We start from the raw sequence: 15,452 nt of genomic DNA, 5'->3' as shown, positions 1-15,452 counted from the left end.
GGAGCAAGAGGTCGCCAAGGCAGCTGTGTCACGGCCAGCTCCTCTGAGGGCAGGGTTAGCATGGCAGAGATGTGGAAAACTTTTGTCAACACGCCACAGCTAACTGCACCACCACCTGATACGCAACGTGTTAGCAGGAGGCAACATTTTACTAACATGGTGGAACAGTACGTGTGCACACCCCTCCACGTACTGACTGATGGTTCGGCCCCATTCAACTTCTGGGTCTCTAAATTGTCCACGTGGCCAGAGCTAGCCTTTTATGCCTTGGAGGTGCTGGCCTGCCCGGCAGCCAGCGTTTTGTCTGAACGTGTATTCAGCACGGCAGGGGGCGTCATTACAGACAAACGCAGCCGCCTGTCTACAGCCAATGTGGACAAGCTGACGTTCATAAAAATGAACCAGGCATGGATCCCACAGGACCTGTCCGTCCCTTGTCCAGATTAGACATTAACTACCTCCCCATAACCATATATTATTGGACTCCAGGGCACTTCCTCATTCAATCCTATTTTTATTTTCATTTTACCATTATATTGCGATGCTACCCAAAGTTGAATGAACCTCTCCTCTGCCTGTGTGCTAGGCCTAAATATATGCCAATGGACTGTTGCAGTGGTGGCTGACATGAAGCCTGATTCTCTGCTATGACATGCAGACTAATTCTCTGCTGACATGAAGCCAGATTGTCTGTTACGGGACCTCTCTCCTCTGCCTGGGTGCTGGGCCTAAATTTATGACAATGGACTGTTGCAGTGGTGGCTGACGTGAAGCCTGATTCTCTGCTATGACATGCAGACTGATTCTCTGCTGTCATGAAGCCAGATTGTCTGTTACGGGACCTTTCTCCTCTACCTGGGTTCTGGGCCTAAATTTATGAAAATTGACTCTTACAGTGGTGGGTGACGTGAAGCCTGATTCTCTGCTATGATATGAAGACTGATTCTCTGCTGACATGAAGCCAGATTGTCTGTTACGGGACCTTTCTCCTCTGCCTGGGTTCTGGGCCTAAATTTATGAAAATTGACTCTTACAGTGGTGGGTGACGTGAAGCCTGATTCTCTGCTATGATATGAAGACTGATTCTCTGCTGACATGAAGCCAGATTGTCTGTTACGGGACCTTTCTCCTCTGCCTGGGTTCTGGGCCTAAATTTATGAAAATTGACTCTTACAGTGGTGGGTGACGTGAAGCCTGATTCTCTGCTATGATATGAAGACTGATTCTCTGCTGACATGAAGCCAGATTGTCTGTTACGGGACCTTTCTCCTCTGCCTGGGTTCTGGGCCTAAATTTATGAAAATTGACTCTTACAGTGGTGGGTGACGTGAAGCCTGATTCTCTGCTATGATATGAAGACTGATTCTCTGCTGACATGAAGCCAGATTGTCTGTTACGGGACCTTTCTCCTCTGCCTGGGTTCTGGGCCTAAATTTATGAAAATTGACTCTTACAGTGGTGGGTGACGTGAAGCCTGATTCTCTGCTATGATATGAAGACTGATTCTCTGCTGACATGAAGCCAGATTGTCTGTTACGGGACCTTTCTCCTCTGCCTGGGTTCTGGGCCTAAATTTATGAAAATTGACTCTTACAGTGGTGGGTGACGTGAAGCCTGATTCTCTGCTATGATATGAAGACTGATTCTCTGCTGACATGAAGCCAGATTGTCTGTTACGGGACCTTTCTCCTCTGCCTGGGTTCTGGGCCTAAATTTATGAAAATTGACTCTTACAGTGGTGGGTGACGTGAAGCCTGATTCTCTGCTATGATATGAAGACTGATTCTCTGCTGACATGAAGCCAGATTGTCTGTTACGGGACCTTTCTCCTCTGCCTGGGTTCTGGGCCTAAATTTATGAAAATTGACTCTTACAGTGGTGGGTGACGTGAAGCCTGATTCTCTGCTATGATATGAAGACTGATTCTCTGCTGACATGAAGCCAGATTGTCTGTTACGGGACCTCTCTCCTCTGCCTGGGTGCTGGGCCTAAATATATGCCAATGGACTGTTGCAGTGGTGGCTGACGTGAAGCCTCATTCTCTGCTATGACATGCAGACTAATTCTCTGCTGACATGAAGACAGATTCTCTGTTACGGGACCTCTCTCCTCTGCCTGGGTGCCGGGGCCTAAATATCTGAGAATGGACTGTTCCAGTGGTGGCTGACGTGAAGCCTCATTCTCTGCTATGACATGCAGACTAATTCTCTGCTGACATGAAGACAGATTCTCTGTTACGGGACCTCCCTCCTCTGCCTGGGTGCTGGGCCTAAATATATGCCAATGGACTGTTGCAGTGGTGGCTGACGTGAAGCCTCATTCTCTGCTATGACATGCAGACTAATTCTCTGCTGACATGAAGACAGATTCTCTGTTACGGGACCTCCCTCCTCTGCCTGGGTGCTGGGCCTAAATATATGCCAATGGACTGTTGCAGTGGTGGCTGACGTGAAGCCTCATTCTCTGCTATGACATGCAGACTGATTCTCTGCTGACATGAAGCCAGATTCTCTGTTACGGGACCTCTCTCCTCTGCCTGTGTGTGTGCTGGGCCTAAATATATGCCAATGGACTGTTGCAGTGGTGGCTGACGTGAAGCCTCATTCTCTGCTATGACATGCAGACTGATTCTCTGCTGACATGAAGCCAGATTCTCTGTTACGGGACCTCTCTCCTCTGCCTGTGTGTGTGCTGGGCCTAAATATATGCCAATGGACTGTTGCAGTGGTGGCTGACGTGAAGCCTCATTCTCTGCTATGACATGCAGACTAATTCTCTGCTGACATGAAGACAGATTCTCTGTTACGGGACCTCCCTCCTCTGCCTGGGTGCTGGGCCTAAATATATGCCAATGGACTGTTGCAGTGGTGGCTGACGTGAAGCCTCATTCTCTGCTATGACATGCAGACTGATTCTCTGCTGACATGAAGCCAGATTCTCTGTTACGGGACCTCTCTCCTCTGCCTGTGTGTGTGCTGGGCCTAAATATATGCCAATGGACTGTTGCAGTGGTGGCTGACGTGAAGCCTCATTCTCTGCTATGACATGCAGACTGATTCTCTGCTGACATGAAGCCAGATTCTCTGTTACGGGACCTCTCTCCTCTGCCTGTGTGTGTGCTGGGCCTAAATATATGCCAATGGACTGTTGCAGTGGTGGCTGACGTGAAGCCTCATTCTCTGCTATGACATGCAGACTAATTCTCTGCTGACATGAAGACAGATTCTCTGTTACGGGACCTCCCTCCTCTGCCTGGGTGCTGGGCCTAAATATATGCCAATGGACTGTTGCAGTGGTGGCTGACGTGAAGCCTCATTCTCTGCTATGACATGCAGACTAATTCTCTGCTGACATGAAGACAGATTCTCTGTTACGGGACCTCTCTCCTCTGCCTGGGTGCCGGGGCCTAAATATCTGAGAATGGACTGTTCCAGTGGTGGGTGACGGGAAGCCAGATTCTCTGCTATGGAACCTCTCTCCAATTGATTTTGGTTAATTTTTATTTATTTAATTTTTATTTTAATTCATTTCCCTATCCACATTTGTTTGCAGGGGATTTACCTACATGTTGCTGCCTTTTGCAGCCCTCTAGCTCTTTCCTGGGCTGTTTTACAGCCTTTTTAGTGCCGAAAAGTTCGGGTCCCCATTGACTTCAATGGGGTTCGGGTTCGGGACGAAGTTCGGATCGGGTTCGGATCCCGAACCCGAACATTTCCGGGATGTTCGGCCGAACTTCTCGAACCCGAACATCCAGGTGTTCGCTCAACTCTACTCATAACCCAATATCCTTATGTCAGGAAAATTTCATTTTAAACATATTTTTTTTTAAGTGCACTGCTTACACAACATGGAGAAGAAATGTTGAACAGGTTAGATACTGAATGTTGTTCAGGACCCCAGTGCTGCACAAAAAAGGGACTAATCACTAGACCACTATAGGACTATGCTTTGTATTAATAAAAAGAAAAAAGTATTCTTACCCCTCTATCAAAGTCGTATTCATAGTACGTGATCTTGCTCTCTGTGAGTACAAACAGCCTCTTCTTGTAGTTTAGAGGTGATGTCTTACGTTTTTGCTGTGACCGCTTCAAAAAAATACTCTCCAGGATACTAGCAGTAGCTGTGGCCATATTTCTTAATTGCTGTATGAATGACAAAGAATTTAGTTGTTTAACTTTACAGTAAATGTGTCTTTCGGAATTAATAGATGATAATCAGTGTATTAAAGGAAATGTGTCATCAGAAATATAAAATTGTTAAAATCATGTTTTTATGGTAATTAATTTTATTTATTTTTTGATTCTCCACTATCTATATATATAAAAATATATATAATCCACCATTTTTACACTGGCCACTAAGCCAAATAATAGATCTTGTTCTGTGCAGGTAACTTTTCAGTAGCTTATTATCACCACAGGCAGAATTACAATGACAAGTATAGATATCACAGGATCCACCATTCATAGTAGGCGATATCACAGCTTATCAGCTCCCTCCGGGTCACTGAGCATGCCAAGAAAACTCTCCCATATAAGTCAATGGGGTCAGATCCTGTCCATTGTGTCTATGGCCTATGTAGTTGTTCTCAAAAGACATGAAGTCTTAACATTTATTTAGAGGCTAGTGTAAAAATTGCAGTATTATATACAATATTTTAATAATAAAATGGAAAAAAGAAAAATTCTAAAAAAAAATATGTTTAACATAGAAACGTGATTTAAACAATAGGTCATTTTCTGATGACACATTCCATTTAAACTTCTTAGGGTCCCTTTACACTGATAGATTTAGCAGACGATTGTCGGGAGGGAAGCGTTCCTTGGTGACAATGGCCTGCTCATCAATGGAGAAGGCCGCTGCTATTATATGCAGTAATCTCCTCCACAGTATGAGGAGGAGTGATTGCTAATGCAATCGCTTGTCACCATACAGAATCATTTATTGCCGGCAGCAGAGTGCCGTTTAGATATCATGACCTGCTGCCGGGAAACAATGATTTAGGTGACTGCAGGAACAATCCTGTTACCCGATGAACGAGCGTTTTGCTTGATCATCGGAGGCACCTTTATACCGGCAGATTATTGCTAATTATCGTTTCTACAAACGCTTGTTAGCCATGATCTGCTGAATGTTTGGGCAGTGTAAAGGGGCCCTAAGAATCTTTCGTAATATATAAATTAAGTATTTACGAAATCAGAGAATAAATAGGGACAAGGTTACATAGTTACATCATCAGTACAGTTATAAAAGTCCTTCAAGTTCAATGTTTGTTTGACAAGTTATTAAATCTTGGCAGCAATCCATGTAGTTCAAATGTTCTGCTGTACCAAAATGCTAACGTTACAAAGAAAACAAACTGTCTTTATTTTCAGATTTTTTTTTTGCCACTGATATTTTGTTGTCTCCTCAATGACATTATACCGATTATTATACTTGAGTTTCCAGAAAGGGATACATCTTCCATGCATGCATCTATCAACATTATAAGTGTTTCCATTTTTATTAAAAAAAAAAAAAAGCATTTTATTTTCAATAGTTCTACTAGGGGACTTCTGATTGATGGCTCTCTGATATAATGGCCTGTACCTCAGTGTACAATATAAGACCATTTTAGCATACCTCCCAACTATAACACCTAATCCCACCTAGTCCCCTAAATGCCCCCACATAGTAATTATTCCCCCTTTATGCCACCACACAGTAGTTATGCCAGTATTGTGCCCCTTTCACAGATTATGCCCAGATAGGTGCCCCCTCACAGTAGTGATGCCTAGATAGGTGCACCCTCACAGTACTATGCCCAGCTGTACCCCCTCACAGGCAGTAAAAAAAAAAAAAAAAAAAAAAAATTCACATACTTACCTCGTTCCCCAGCAGAAGTAGCAAGAGGAGGATAAACACGGAGCTCCCGGCCAGCCCCACCCCTTCCCAGACCTGCAGTGTGGAGCACAGACAGGGGAGGAATGATGGAAACAGGGACAGCTACCAGAGAGAAGGATATACCTCCCCCATACCGAGACCCCGGGTGTCACAACCAGACAGCTGAGAAGCTCTGACAGAAGCCTTTCAGAACCTCCTCCTTGAGTTTTCTTTGTTGTGGTATTCAGTTCCTCATCTCGTTAGCCTCTCTCAGCTGTCATGTAGTTGGACTGATTGCATCCCTTTAAATTCCGCCCCATAATGCATTACTGGGCGGCTTATACTTCTTCCTGGAGTGTGTGTGCATGCTGATCCTGTTTCCCAGTCTGCTACAAAGTTAAGTGCTGTACATTTATCTGTTATTTTCTGTTTGCTGGATCCTAGGTGACCCTGACTCCCTCCGTGTCTGGTGTAGGGAGCCGGTGGTCGTGTCCCCTCACTATTGTAGGGTGTTCAGGGGTTATATAGTCAAGGTACGTGGATATGCAACCATCCACCTTTGGGATCTTTGCATAGGCTGAGCAGCCAGGGAAAGTGCTAGGTCTTGTGCAGGGGTCTCCCTTTTGGTTCCTTAGCTTTGGATCCAGTGAGTCATATATGCATGTTGCTTTGTCTTGTTTCCTGTACACCGTCCGTGACATTATAAGCCGCCAAAACCATCTCAAGCATGGATCCGGTTTCAGTTTTGGCTGAACGCCTTCAGGGTCTTTCATTGGAGGTAGCTGATCTCCGCAGGACTTTTTCTCAGCTTCAAGTGACCGGTTCAGCTGGCGTTCATGGAGTTTGTTCTGAGCCTAAGATCTCGCTCCCGGATACGTTTTCCGGGGGTAGTGAGAATTTTGTGCGTTTTAGAGAGGCATGCAAACTCCATTTTCACCTTCTTCCCCATTCCTCTGGTGATGAGGAACGGAGGGTGGGGATCATTATATCGCTGCTCAGGGGTAACGCTCAGGCCTTTTCGCTGCCGGAGGGGGCACGGCCCCTCCGTTCAGTGGATGAATTCTTTTTAGCCCTGGGTCAGATATATGATGATCTGGATCGTATTGCTCTGGCTGAGTCTAGACTACGTCTATTATGCCAGGGTAAACAATCCGCAGAGATATACTGCTCAGAATTTTGGAGATGGGCAGCTGATACTGGTTGGAATGATGCTGCACTCCGAAGTCAATTTTGACATGGTCTTTCAGAGGGATTGAAAGATGCATTTGCCTTTCATGAGAGGCCTATGTCCTTGGACTCTGCTATGTCTCAGACCGTTCGTATTGACAGGCGTCTTAGAGAGAGAGGAGAGATCTCTCCTTCCTGTCATACTCAGTCCCAGGACAGTGCAGCGGTCCCATTCTGTGCGCAGGGGTCTCAGTCGCTGTCAGCCCCTTCTGAGCAGGAGCCCATGCAGCTGGGGTTGATTGCTTCTGACAATAGAAGATTCAGCCCGCATGGGAGGGTTTGTTTTTGTTGTGGAGGTATAAATCATTTGGCAAATGTTTGTCCCTCTAGGAGATTCAGGCAGTTCTCTGGGAGTAATAAAGAAACAAAGAGGAAAAAATCTTTTAAAAATGTTCCGTCTGTTACTATTGGCAGGGTTGAGGCGGAAATTGAAGGTTTTCCGTTTGCTTGTAGTTCCCGTTTTGTCCTGCCTTCTAAGGTTGCCGCTAGAGAGCAAGAGCATTTTTTGTGAGATTTTTGTGGATAGTGGAGCAGCTGTCAATCTCATTGATAATCAATTTGCAATAACTCATGGTTTCCAGGTGTGCACTTTGGGAAAGGATATTCCTGTTTTTGCTATTGATTCCACTCCACTTTCTCAGAAATCATTAAAGGGCATAGTTCACAATATCCGTTTAATTGTGAGTGATGCTCATGTTGAGGATGTGTCATGTTTCGTCCTTAGCGGTTTGCCTACTCCTCTAGTGTTGGGGCTACCCTGGCTCACTAAACATAACCCCACCATTGATTGGCAAGCGAGGCAAATAAATGGTTGGAGTGACTTTTGCAGAGAGAATTGCCTCACGACATCTGTTTCTGAGGTTGCTACTAAGACTGTACCATCTTTTCACTCTGAATTTTCGGATGTCTTCTCTGAGAGTGGAGTTCAGGATTTGCCTCTGCACAGGGAGTACGATAGCCCTATTAATCTCATCCCAGGCGCCAAGCTGCCTAAATCTCGTTTATACAATCTTTCCCAACCTGAAAGGATCTCTATGCGTGCTTATATCTCTGAGAGTCTGAGAAAAGGACACATACGACCCTCGAAGTCACCTGTTGCCGCTGGTTTTTGTTTGTCTTTGTTAAGAAAAAAGATGGTTCTTTAAGACCTTGTCTTGATTTCAGGGAGCTGAACAGTATCACTATTCGTGACCCTTATCCGCTTCCTCTGATCCCGGACCTGTTTAACCAGGTTGTTGGGGCTAAAGTCTTTTCCAAATTAGATCTAAGAGGGGCATACAACCTGGTCAGGGTCAGAGAAGGAGACGAATGGAAGACGGCCTTCAATACCCCTGAGGGCCATTTTGAAAATTTGGTTATGCCTTTTGGTTTGATGAATGCCCCAGCCGTTTTTCAGCATTTCGTGAACAGCATTTTTTATCATTTGATGGGAAAATTTGTATTAGTGTATTTGGATGACATTTAGATTTTTTCTCCTGATTTCAAAACTCATAAGGAACATTTACGTCAGGTCTTGCTCATCCTGCGGGAGAATAAATTATATGGGAAACTGGAAAAATGTGTGTTTGCGGTTCCAGAAATTCAATTTCTGGGGTTTCTTCTCTCCGCTTCTGGTTTTCGCATGGACCCCGAGAAGGTCCGCGCTGTGCTTGAGTGGGAGCTTCCTGAGAATCAGAAGCCGCTGATGCGTTTTTTGGGCTTTGCCAATTATTACAGGAAGTTTATTTTGAATTATTCCTCTATTGTTAAACCACTCACTGATATGACCAGAAAGGGGTTAGATTTTTCTTCTTGGTCGGTAGAGGCGCGTAAGGCTTTTTCTAATATCAAGGAGAGTTTTGCTTCCGTTCCCATCTTGGTGCAACCTGATATTTCTTTACCCTTCATAGTTGAGGTTGATGCTTCTGAGGTGGGTGTGGGTGCGGTCTTGTCTCAGGGTTCCTCTCCTGCCAAATGGCGACCGTGTGCCTTTTTCTCGAAAAAACTCTCCTCCGCAGAGAGAAATTACGATGTGGGAGATAGGGAATTGTTGGCCATCAAGTTGGCTTTTGAGGAATGGCGCCATTGGCTAGAGGGAGCCAGACACCCTATTACCTGTGTTTACTGACCATAAAAATCTGGCCTACTTGGAGTCAGCCAAGCGTCTGAACCCGAGACAGGCCAGATGGTCTTTGTTCTTTTCAAGATTTAATTTTGTTGTCACGTTCCGCCCTGGGGTTAAGAATGTGAAGGCAGATGCCCTGTCACGTTGTTTTCCGGGAGGCGGGAATTTTGAAGACCCGGGTCCCATTTTGGCCGAAGGTGTGGTGGTCTCTGCTCTTTTTTCTGAATTGGAGGCAGAGGTGCAGGCAGCCCAGTCAGAGGCTCCTGATCTTTGTCCTCCTGGGAGGTTGTTTGTGCCTCTCGCTTTAAGACACAAGATTTTTAAGGAACACCACGATACGGTCCTTGCTGGGCACCCGGGGGCAAGAACCACACTGGATCTCATCGCTCAGAGATTCTGGTGGCCTGCGCTTCGTAAGTCGGTTGAGGGTTTTGTGGCAGCCTACGAGACTTGCGCTCGTGCCAAAGTCCCTCATTCACGGCCATCAGGTCCTCTCCTTCCCTTACCCATTCCTTCCCGTCCTTGGACACATCTGTCCATGGACTTCATAACGGATCTGCCTCGTTCCTCGGGGAAGACTGTGATTCTGGTGGTGGTGGATCGTTTTAGCAAAATGGTGCATTTCATCCCTTTTCCTGGTTTGCCCAATGCTAAGACGCTGGCGCAGGCATTTATTGATCACATTGTCAAATTGCATGGTATTCCTTCAGACATAGTCTCTGATAGGGGCACGCAGTTTGTTTCCAGATTCTGGAAGGCTTTCTGTTCTCGCTTGGGGGTTCGGTTGTCATTCTCTTCTGCTTTCCACCCGCAGTCGAATGGCCAGACGGAGCGCGTCAATCAGAATCTGGAGACATATCTGCGCTGTTTTGTGGCGGAGAATCAGGAGGATTAGTGTTCTTTTTTGTCCCTTGCTGAGTTTGCTTTAAATAACCGTCGTCAGGAGTCCTCTGATAAGTCACCATTTTTTGGTGCATATGGGTTTCATCCGCAGTTTGGGACTTTCTCAGGAGAGGGCTCTTCTGGTTTACCTGATGAGGACAGATTCTCCTCGTCTTTGTCATCTATTTGGTAAAAGATTCAGGATAATCTAAAAAGCATGAGTGAGAGATATAAGCGTGTGGCAGATAAGAGACGTGTGCTTGGTCCGGACCTGAATGTTGGTGATCTGGTGTGGTTGTCTACCAAAAATATCAAATTGAAGGTTCCCTCCTGGAAGTTGGGTCCTAGGTTTATTGGGCCTTACAAAATCCTGTCTGTCATCAATCCTGTTGCCTACCGTCTTGATCTTCCTCAGACTTGGAAGATCCATAATGTTTTTCATAAGTCCTTATTGAAACCTTATGTTCAACCCATTGTACCCTCGCCTTTGCCTCCTCCTCCGATTATGGTTGATGGGAATCTTGAATTTCAGGTCTCTAGGATTGTGGATTCTCGTCTTGTCCGCGGTTCTCTCCAGTACCTTGTTCATTGGGAGGGTTATGGTCCTGAGGAGAGGATGTGGGTCCCAGTGACGGACATTAAGGCCTCTCGTCTCATCAGGGCTTTCCATAGGTCCCATCCTGAGAAGGTGGGCTCTGAGTGTCCGGAGTCCACTCGTAGAGGGAGGGGTACTGTCACAACCAGACAGCTGAGAAGCTCTGACAGAAGCCTTTCAGAACCTCCTCCTTGAGTTTTCTTTGTTGTGGTATTCAGTTCCTCATCTCGTTAGCCTCTCTCAGCTGTCATGTAGTTGGACTGATTGCATCCCTTTAAATTCCGCCCCATAATGCATTACTGGGCGGCTTATACTTCTTCCTGGAGTGTGTGTGCATGCTGATCCTGTTTCCCAGTCTGCTACAAAGTTAAGTGCTGTACATTTATCTGTTATTTTCTGTTTGCTGGATCCTAGGTGACCCTGACTCCCTCCGTGTCTGGTGTAGGGAACCGGTGGTCGTGTCCCCTCACTATTGTAGGGTGTTCAGGGGTTATATAGTCGAGCTACGTGGATATGCAACCATCCACCTTTGGGATCTTTGCATAGGCTGAGCAGCCAGGGAAAGTGCTAGGTCTTGTGCAGGGGTCTCCCTTTTGGTTCCTTAGCTTTGGATCCAGTGAGTCATATATGCATGTTGCTTTGTCTTGTTTCCTGTACACCGTCTGTGACACCGGGACAGCCACTGAGATCCAGGACTGTCCCGCCGGATCCGGGACGGTTGAGAGGTATGATATTAGGACACAATATTAGTCAATTTTAGGCCCCTAGTGAGTAAGACGAGGTTGGTATGGCTGCCTTCAGCATGCATCTGCCAGACAGCCATCTCAGCCTTTGCCCACTCCTTCCTCTGGCAGCTCCCGTACTATAGCATCAGTATCTGATTGGTGGGTTTCCAACCTCTGGCACTCCTGCTGTGGTGAAACTACCACTCCCAGGATACTCCATTAATTTCTAGAGAACAGCCAAGCAAGTGTGCATTTTGGGAAATGTCGTTTTACCACAGCTGGAGTGCGGAAGTTAGCCATCACAAGCCTAGGCCATGTGACCGATGAAGGTGATGTCACATGGCCTAAGCTGGTAGACGGCTGTGGTGCTCAGAACATTACATATATTTTATGTGTATTTACTACAATTTATATAGTTTAGCAGAAGGACCCGGCTTCGCACGGGTATATTTCATCTATTTCATTTAAGGTTTGTGTGTGTCGTTAAAAGATATTGACAGTATCCCCCCATAATAGTGACCTTTACAGCACCCCATCGCTTTGACAGTGAACTCCACAGTTCCCCACCCCTTAACACTGACCCCCCCACAGTGCCCTGCCACTTAAAATGGGACCTCCACAGCAGCCCATCCCCTTAACTTTGACCTTCACAGCAGCCCACCCCTTTAAAAGTTAGTTTCACAGCACCCCACTCCCTTGACAGTGACCTCCTCAGGGGCCCGCCCCCTTAATAATGACCTCCACAGTACCCCGCTCCCTTAACAGTGACCTCACAGTACCCTGCTGCCTTAACAGTGACCTCCACAGCAGTTGCCCTTTAATAGTGGACTCCACAGTCCACAGTGTCCGCCCCTTTAACATTAACCTCCACAATGGCCTGCCCCCTTAACAGTAACATCTACAGTGAACGCTTCTTTAACAGTGACCTCCACAGTGTCCGCCCCTTTAACAGTGACCTCCACAGAGCCCTGCCCCTTTAATGCTAGGGCTACACGACGACATGTGTCACGTGATATTTTGTCTCAACAATTTTTATAATTATAGGCTATGGTGTTGCACTGCGACATGTAACATGTTGCCACTGCGACACGACAGTCGCAAAAAATGTCACATGTCGCAGTGCAACACCATAGACTATCAATTGTCGCATGACATTGGTGCGACATCAATGTCGCGCAACACATGGAGCAGTGTAGTTGTGCCCTATGGGTCATGCGACTTATTGTTGCACAACACATGTCGTCGTGTAGCCCTAGCCTAAAGCTGACCTACAGCAGAGAAGATATATGGCTGGGGTGTTATGGAAACCTGGAGTAAAACTGTGTGTATGTGGAGACTAAGGGCCTGCAAGCTTCTATTGGCTGATAAGGGACATGTGTCAGTGTGCATTGCAGTTGGAATATGAAGAGAAAGACTTGCAGGCTTGTATTAGCTAACGCAGGTAATTTTTTGGGATTATCTCAGGAATAGTACGTCCTAGAGAGCTGAGACCCGGTCTAAAACCTTCCCGGAGACCTGATGTACCTGTGTTCCAAATTTGGTGAAGATCAGTCCAGTTGTTTGGTCTCGCATAAAGAACAGACAGACAGACGTAGGGACAGACAGAAACTCATTGTGTACCAGCATGTTACCTCCACAGTATTCTTTCCCAGATTGTGATACGTGTACCAAGTTTAGTAGAAATTGATCGATGAGTTTTTGAGTTACAGAGCAATATGTGTGTAGCAAAAACAGTTGGAGCATACAAACTCCATGCTACTGCTGTGTAGGGGTGTATAAACCCCCACAAGATTTCTTTCCAGGTAGCAAGGGATGTGTATACCAAGTTTTGTTGAAATCGATGGTTGCGTTTTTGAGTGATCACAGAACATACATACATACATACATACACACACATATATACGTCCTTTATATATATATATATAGATATATGAGATATGTATTCTAATAAACTATATACAATGTGGGGTCTGGTACAGAGGCAAAATACAAGTTCTTAACTCAAAATGTCAGTGTTTATTCACACTTGAGTCAATTACACAAAACCACACGTAACTTTGCTGTCTAGGTGTTAATTCACACACAAGGGAAAGTTCATATAACTTGCTGGCAGTTCTGCCACCCGTAGTCCACAGCAGGCTTTAGGGGGCCTGTTTTCCCAGCGTGTGGCTCTCAAAGCCTCAGATCCCAAAAAACAGAGACATCTCTGCTGAGCCCAGCTGCCTATTAAAGGACAGCCAGGTGCTGGCAAAACCAGACCGGCACTTAAACTCCGGTCCAACGAAGCACAATGTCCATTAGTCGCTGAAAAGTGGCAGGTGTTCGAGCAGACCTAAGGGTAAGACCATATATTGATACAGACTCTCAGGCGTGATGAAGAAAGTTTTCTCTTTGGCAGCCTCCATTAAGGGCACCTGCAAGTATGCTTTTGTGAGGTCCAAAACAGCTTGTCCTAACCTCTCGATGAGCTTATCCACCCGAGCATGGAATACGCATTGAATTTGGAAACCTCGTTAAGTTTTCGAAGGTCGTTACAAAACCGCAACGTCCCGTCCGGCTTGGGTATCAATACTATAGGACTAGCTCACTCACTTTTTGACTCCTCAATGAGGTCTTTAATCGGACTTTTGCCTGAGGCTCAGTGACAATGTCATGCTGGATTACAGAAGTGCGTCCAGGGAGGTCCGAGAACACATCCGTGTTCCAACTAACAAACTCCCTGGCCTCCTGAGTCTGTTTAGAGGAGAGGCTGTCAGCAATTTTTACTGTGGCAGTCGCCTCTCTTGCATCAGACAGAGGGGCCAGCACCTCTTCTCCTAGAAAACCTAGCCATGGGCTGTCTTCTGTACAGGTTTCCCTATCTTTCTACGGTTTGAGTAAATTCACATGGTAAACCTGCTCCAGCTTTCGCCGCCCTGGCTGGTGTACCTTGTAGTTTACATCTCCATTTTTCTCGAGTACCTCGTAGGGCCCCTGCCACCTAGCCAGGAACTTACTGTCCATGGTCGGCACCAGAACCAAAACCCCATCACCCAGGTTAACGATCCGGACCCGAGCCTGCCCATTATAGACCCGACTCTGGGCTCGCTAAGCTGCCTCCATATTCTCCCTAACAAGAGGCAACACTGTCTCTATCCGATCTTGCATCTGGGTAACGTACTCAATGACACTTTTATGTGGAGTGGGTTGTTGTTCCCACGCCTCTTTGGCCACGTCCAATAGACCGCCATATAGCAGTTTGAAGGGCGAGAACCAAGTAGAGGCCTGGGGTACCTCTCACACTGCGGACATGAGATAGGGCAGAAGGAGGTCTCAGGCTCCCAGGGTTCTGGTATCCCCCCTGAGCTGGGCCACTCTGCTAGGGTTACCCCTGTCTCATGGGTATCAGTCACTCTCATAGCAGGCCACAGTGCCGGGAAGCCCTGGAAGGCTCTCCCTATTATAAGTTTGTAGTGTAGACTTGGGGCACCTGCCACTTCGTGGCACAACTGCCAGCCCCTGTGGTTAGAGACACCAGGGTGGTGGGATAGTCTTTTAAGTCCATGGATGCACATCACCCCAACTTTACGGCCAGTATACACAATGGACCGCACCAGGGTAGCCCTTACTAGGGACACCAGACTCCTTGAGTCCAGCAGAGCCTCCGCTGGAGTCTCCTACCTCCAGCTGGCAGAGGTGGTTTAGAGTTTTTGAGGTACCTGCTGCACACAGCTTCCTGGCATATAGCGACTGACGGTAGCCATAGTTAGTATCCATGGGTTCCACCTTATGGGGACAGTCAGCTCTTACATGGCCTGGCTCCTGACACCACCAACAGACTATCGGAGCCAGGTCTATAGAGGGAACACCCCAGGTGGGTTTGGTTAGTACAAGTCGCCGGGTCTGGGATGGAGATTTACGGGGTTTGACTGCCCCCCTCCCAAAAGAACCCCTGTAACTGTCACGGCAGACAAGATACAAGATACAAGATACACAGGCTATAAACAAACAAGTGTCTAGGCAAGAAGCTGGGGATAGAGGTCACCTCCTGACAAATCCCTACCAGCTCTCCCTAGAC

The 15,452-nt window shown here is 46.6% G+C and overlaps 1 protein-coding gene across 2 annotated transcripts in view; it reads right to left on the bottom strand.

Annotated features, from left to right (window-relative positions):
- The window catches only part of BTK (Bruton tyrosine kinase), a 474,008-nt gene that overhangs the window by 402,928 nt on the left and 55,628 nt on the right, over nucleotides 1–15,452 (bottom strand). Inside the window, exons 1-2 of one of the 2 annotated variants that reach the window (XM_044306621.1) lie at nucleotides 5,866–5,908; nucleotides 3,981–4,142 (exon numbers count right to left, since the gene is read on the bottom strand). In XM_044306621.1, coding sequence (XP_044162556.1) covers nucleotides 3,981–4,130 — 150 coding nt within the window. In that variant the 5' untranslated portion in view covers nucleotides 4,131–4,142; nucleotides 5,866–5,908. Of the gene's footprint in view, nucleotides 1–3,980; nucleotides 4,143–5,865; nucleotides 5,909–15,452 lie in introns of those variants that run through there. The other variant, XM_044306622.1, reaches the window with a different exon arrangement.

This window comes from Bufo gargarizans, chromosome 9 (genome assembly GCF_014858855.1).
Source record: "Bufo gargarizans isolate SCDJY-AF-19 chromosome 9, ASM1485885v1, whole genome shotgun sequence".
In the NCBI taxonomy this organism is placed as follows: domain Eukaryota; kingdom Metazoa; phylum Chordata; class Amphibia; order Anura; family Bufonidae; genus Bufo; species Bufo gargarizans.
The sequence above is the reverse complement of the archived record's forward strand: the minus strand, read 5'-3'. Positions and strand labels throughout refer to the sequence as shown.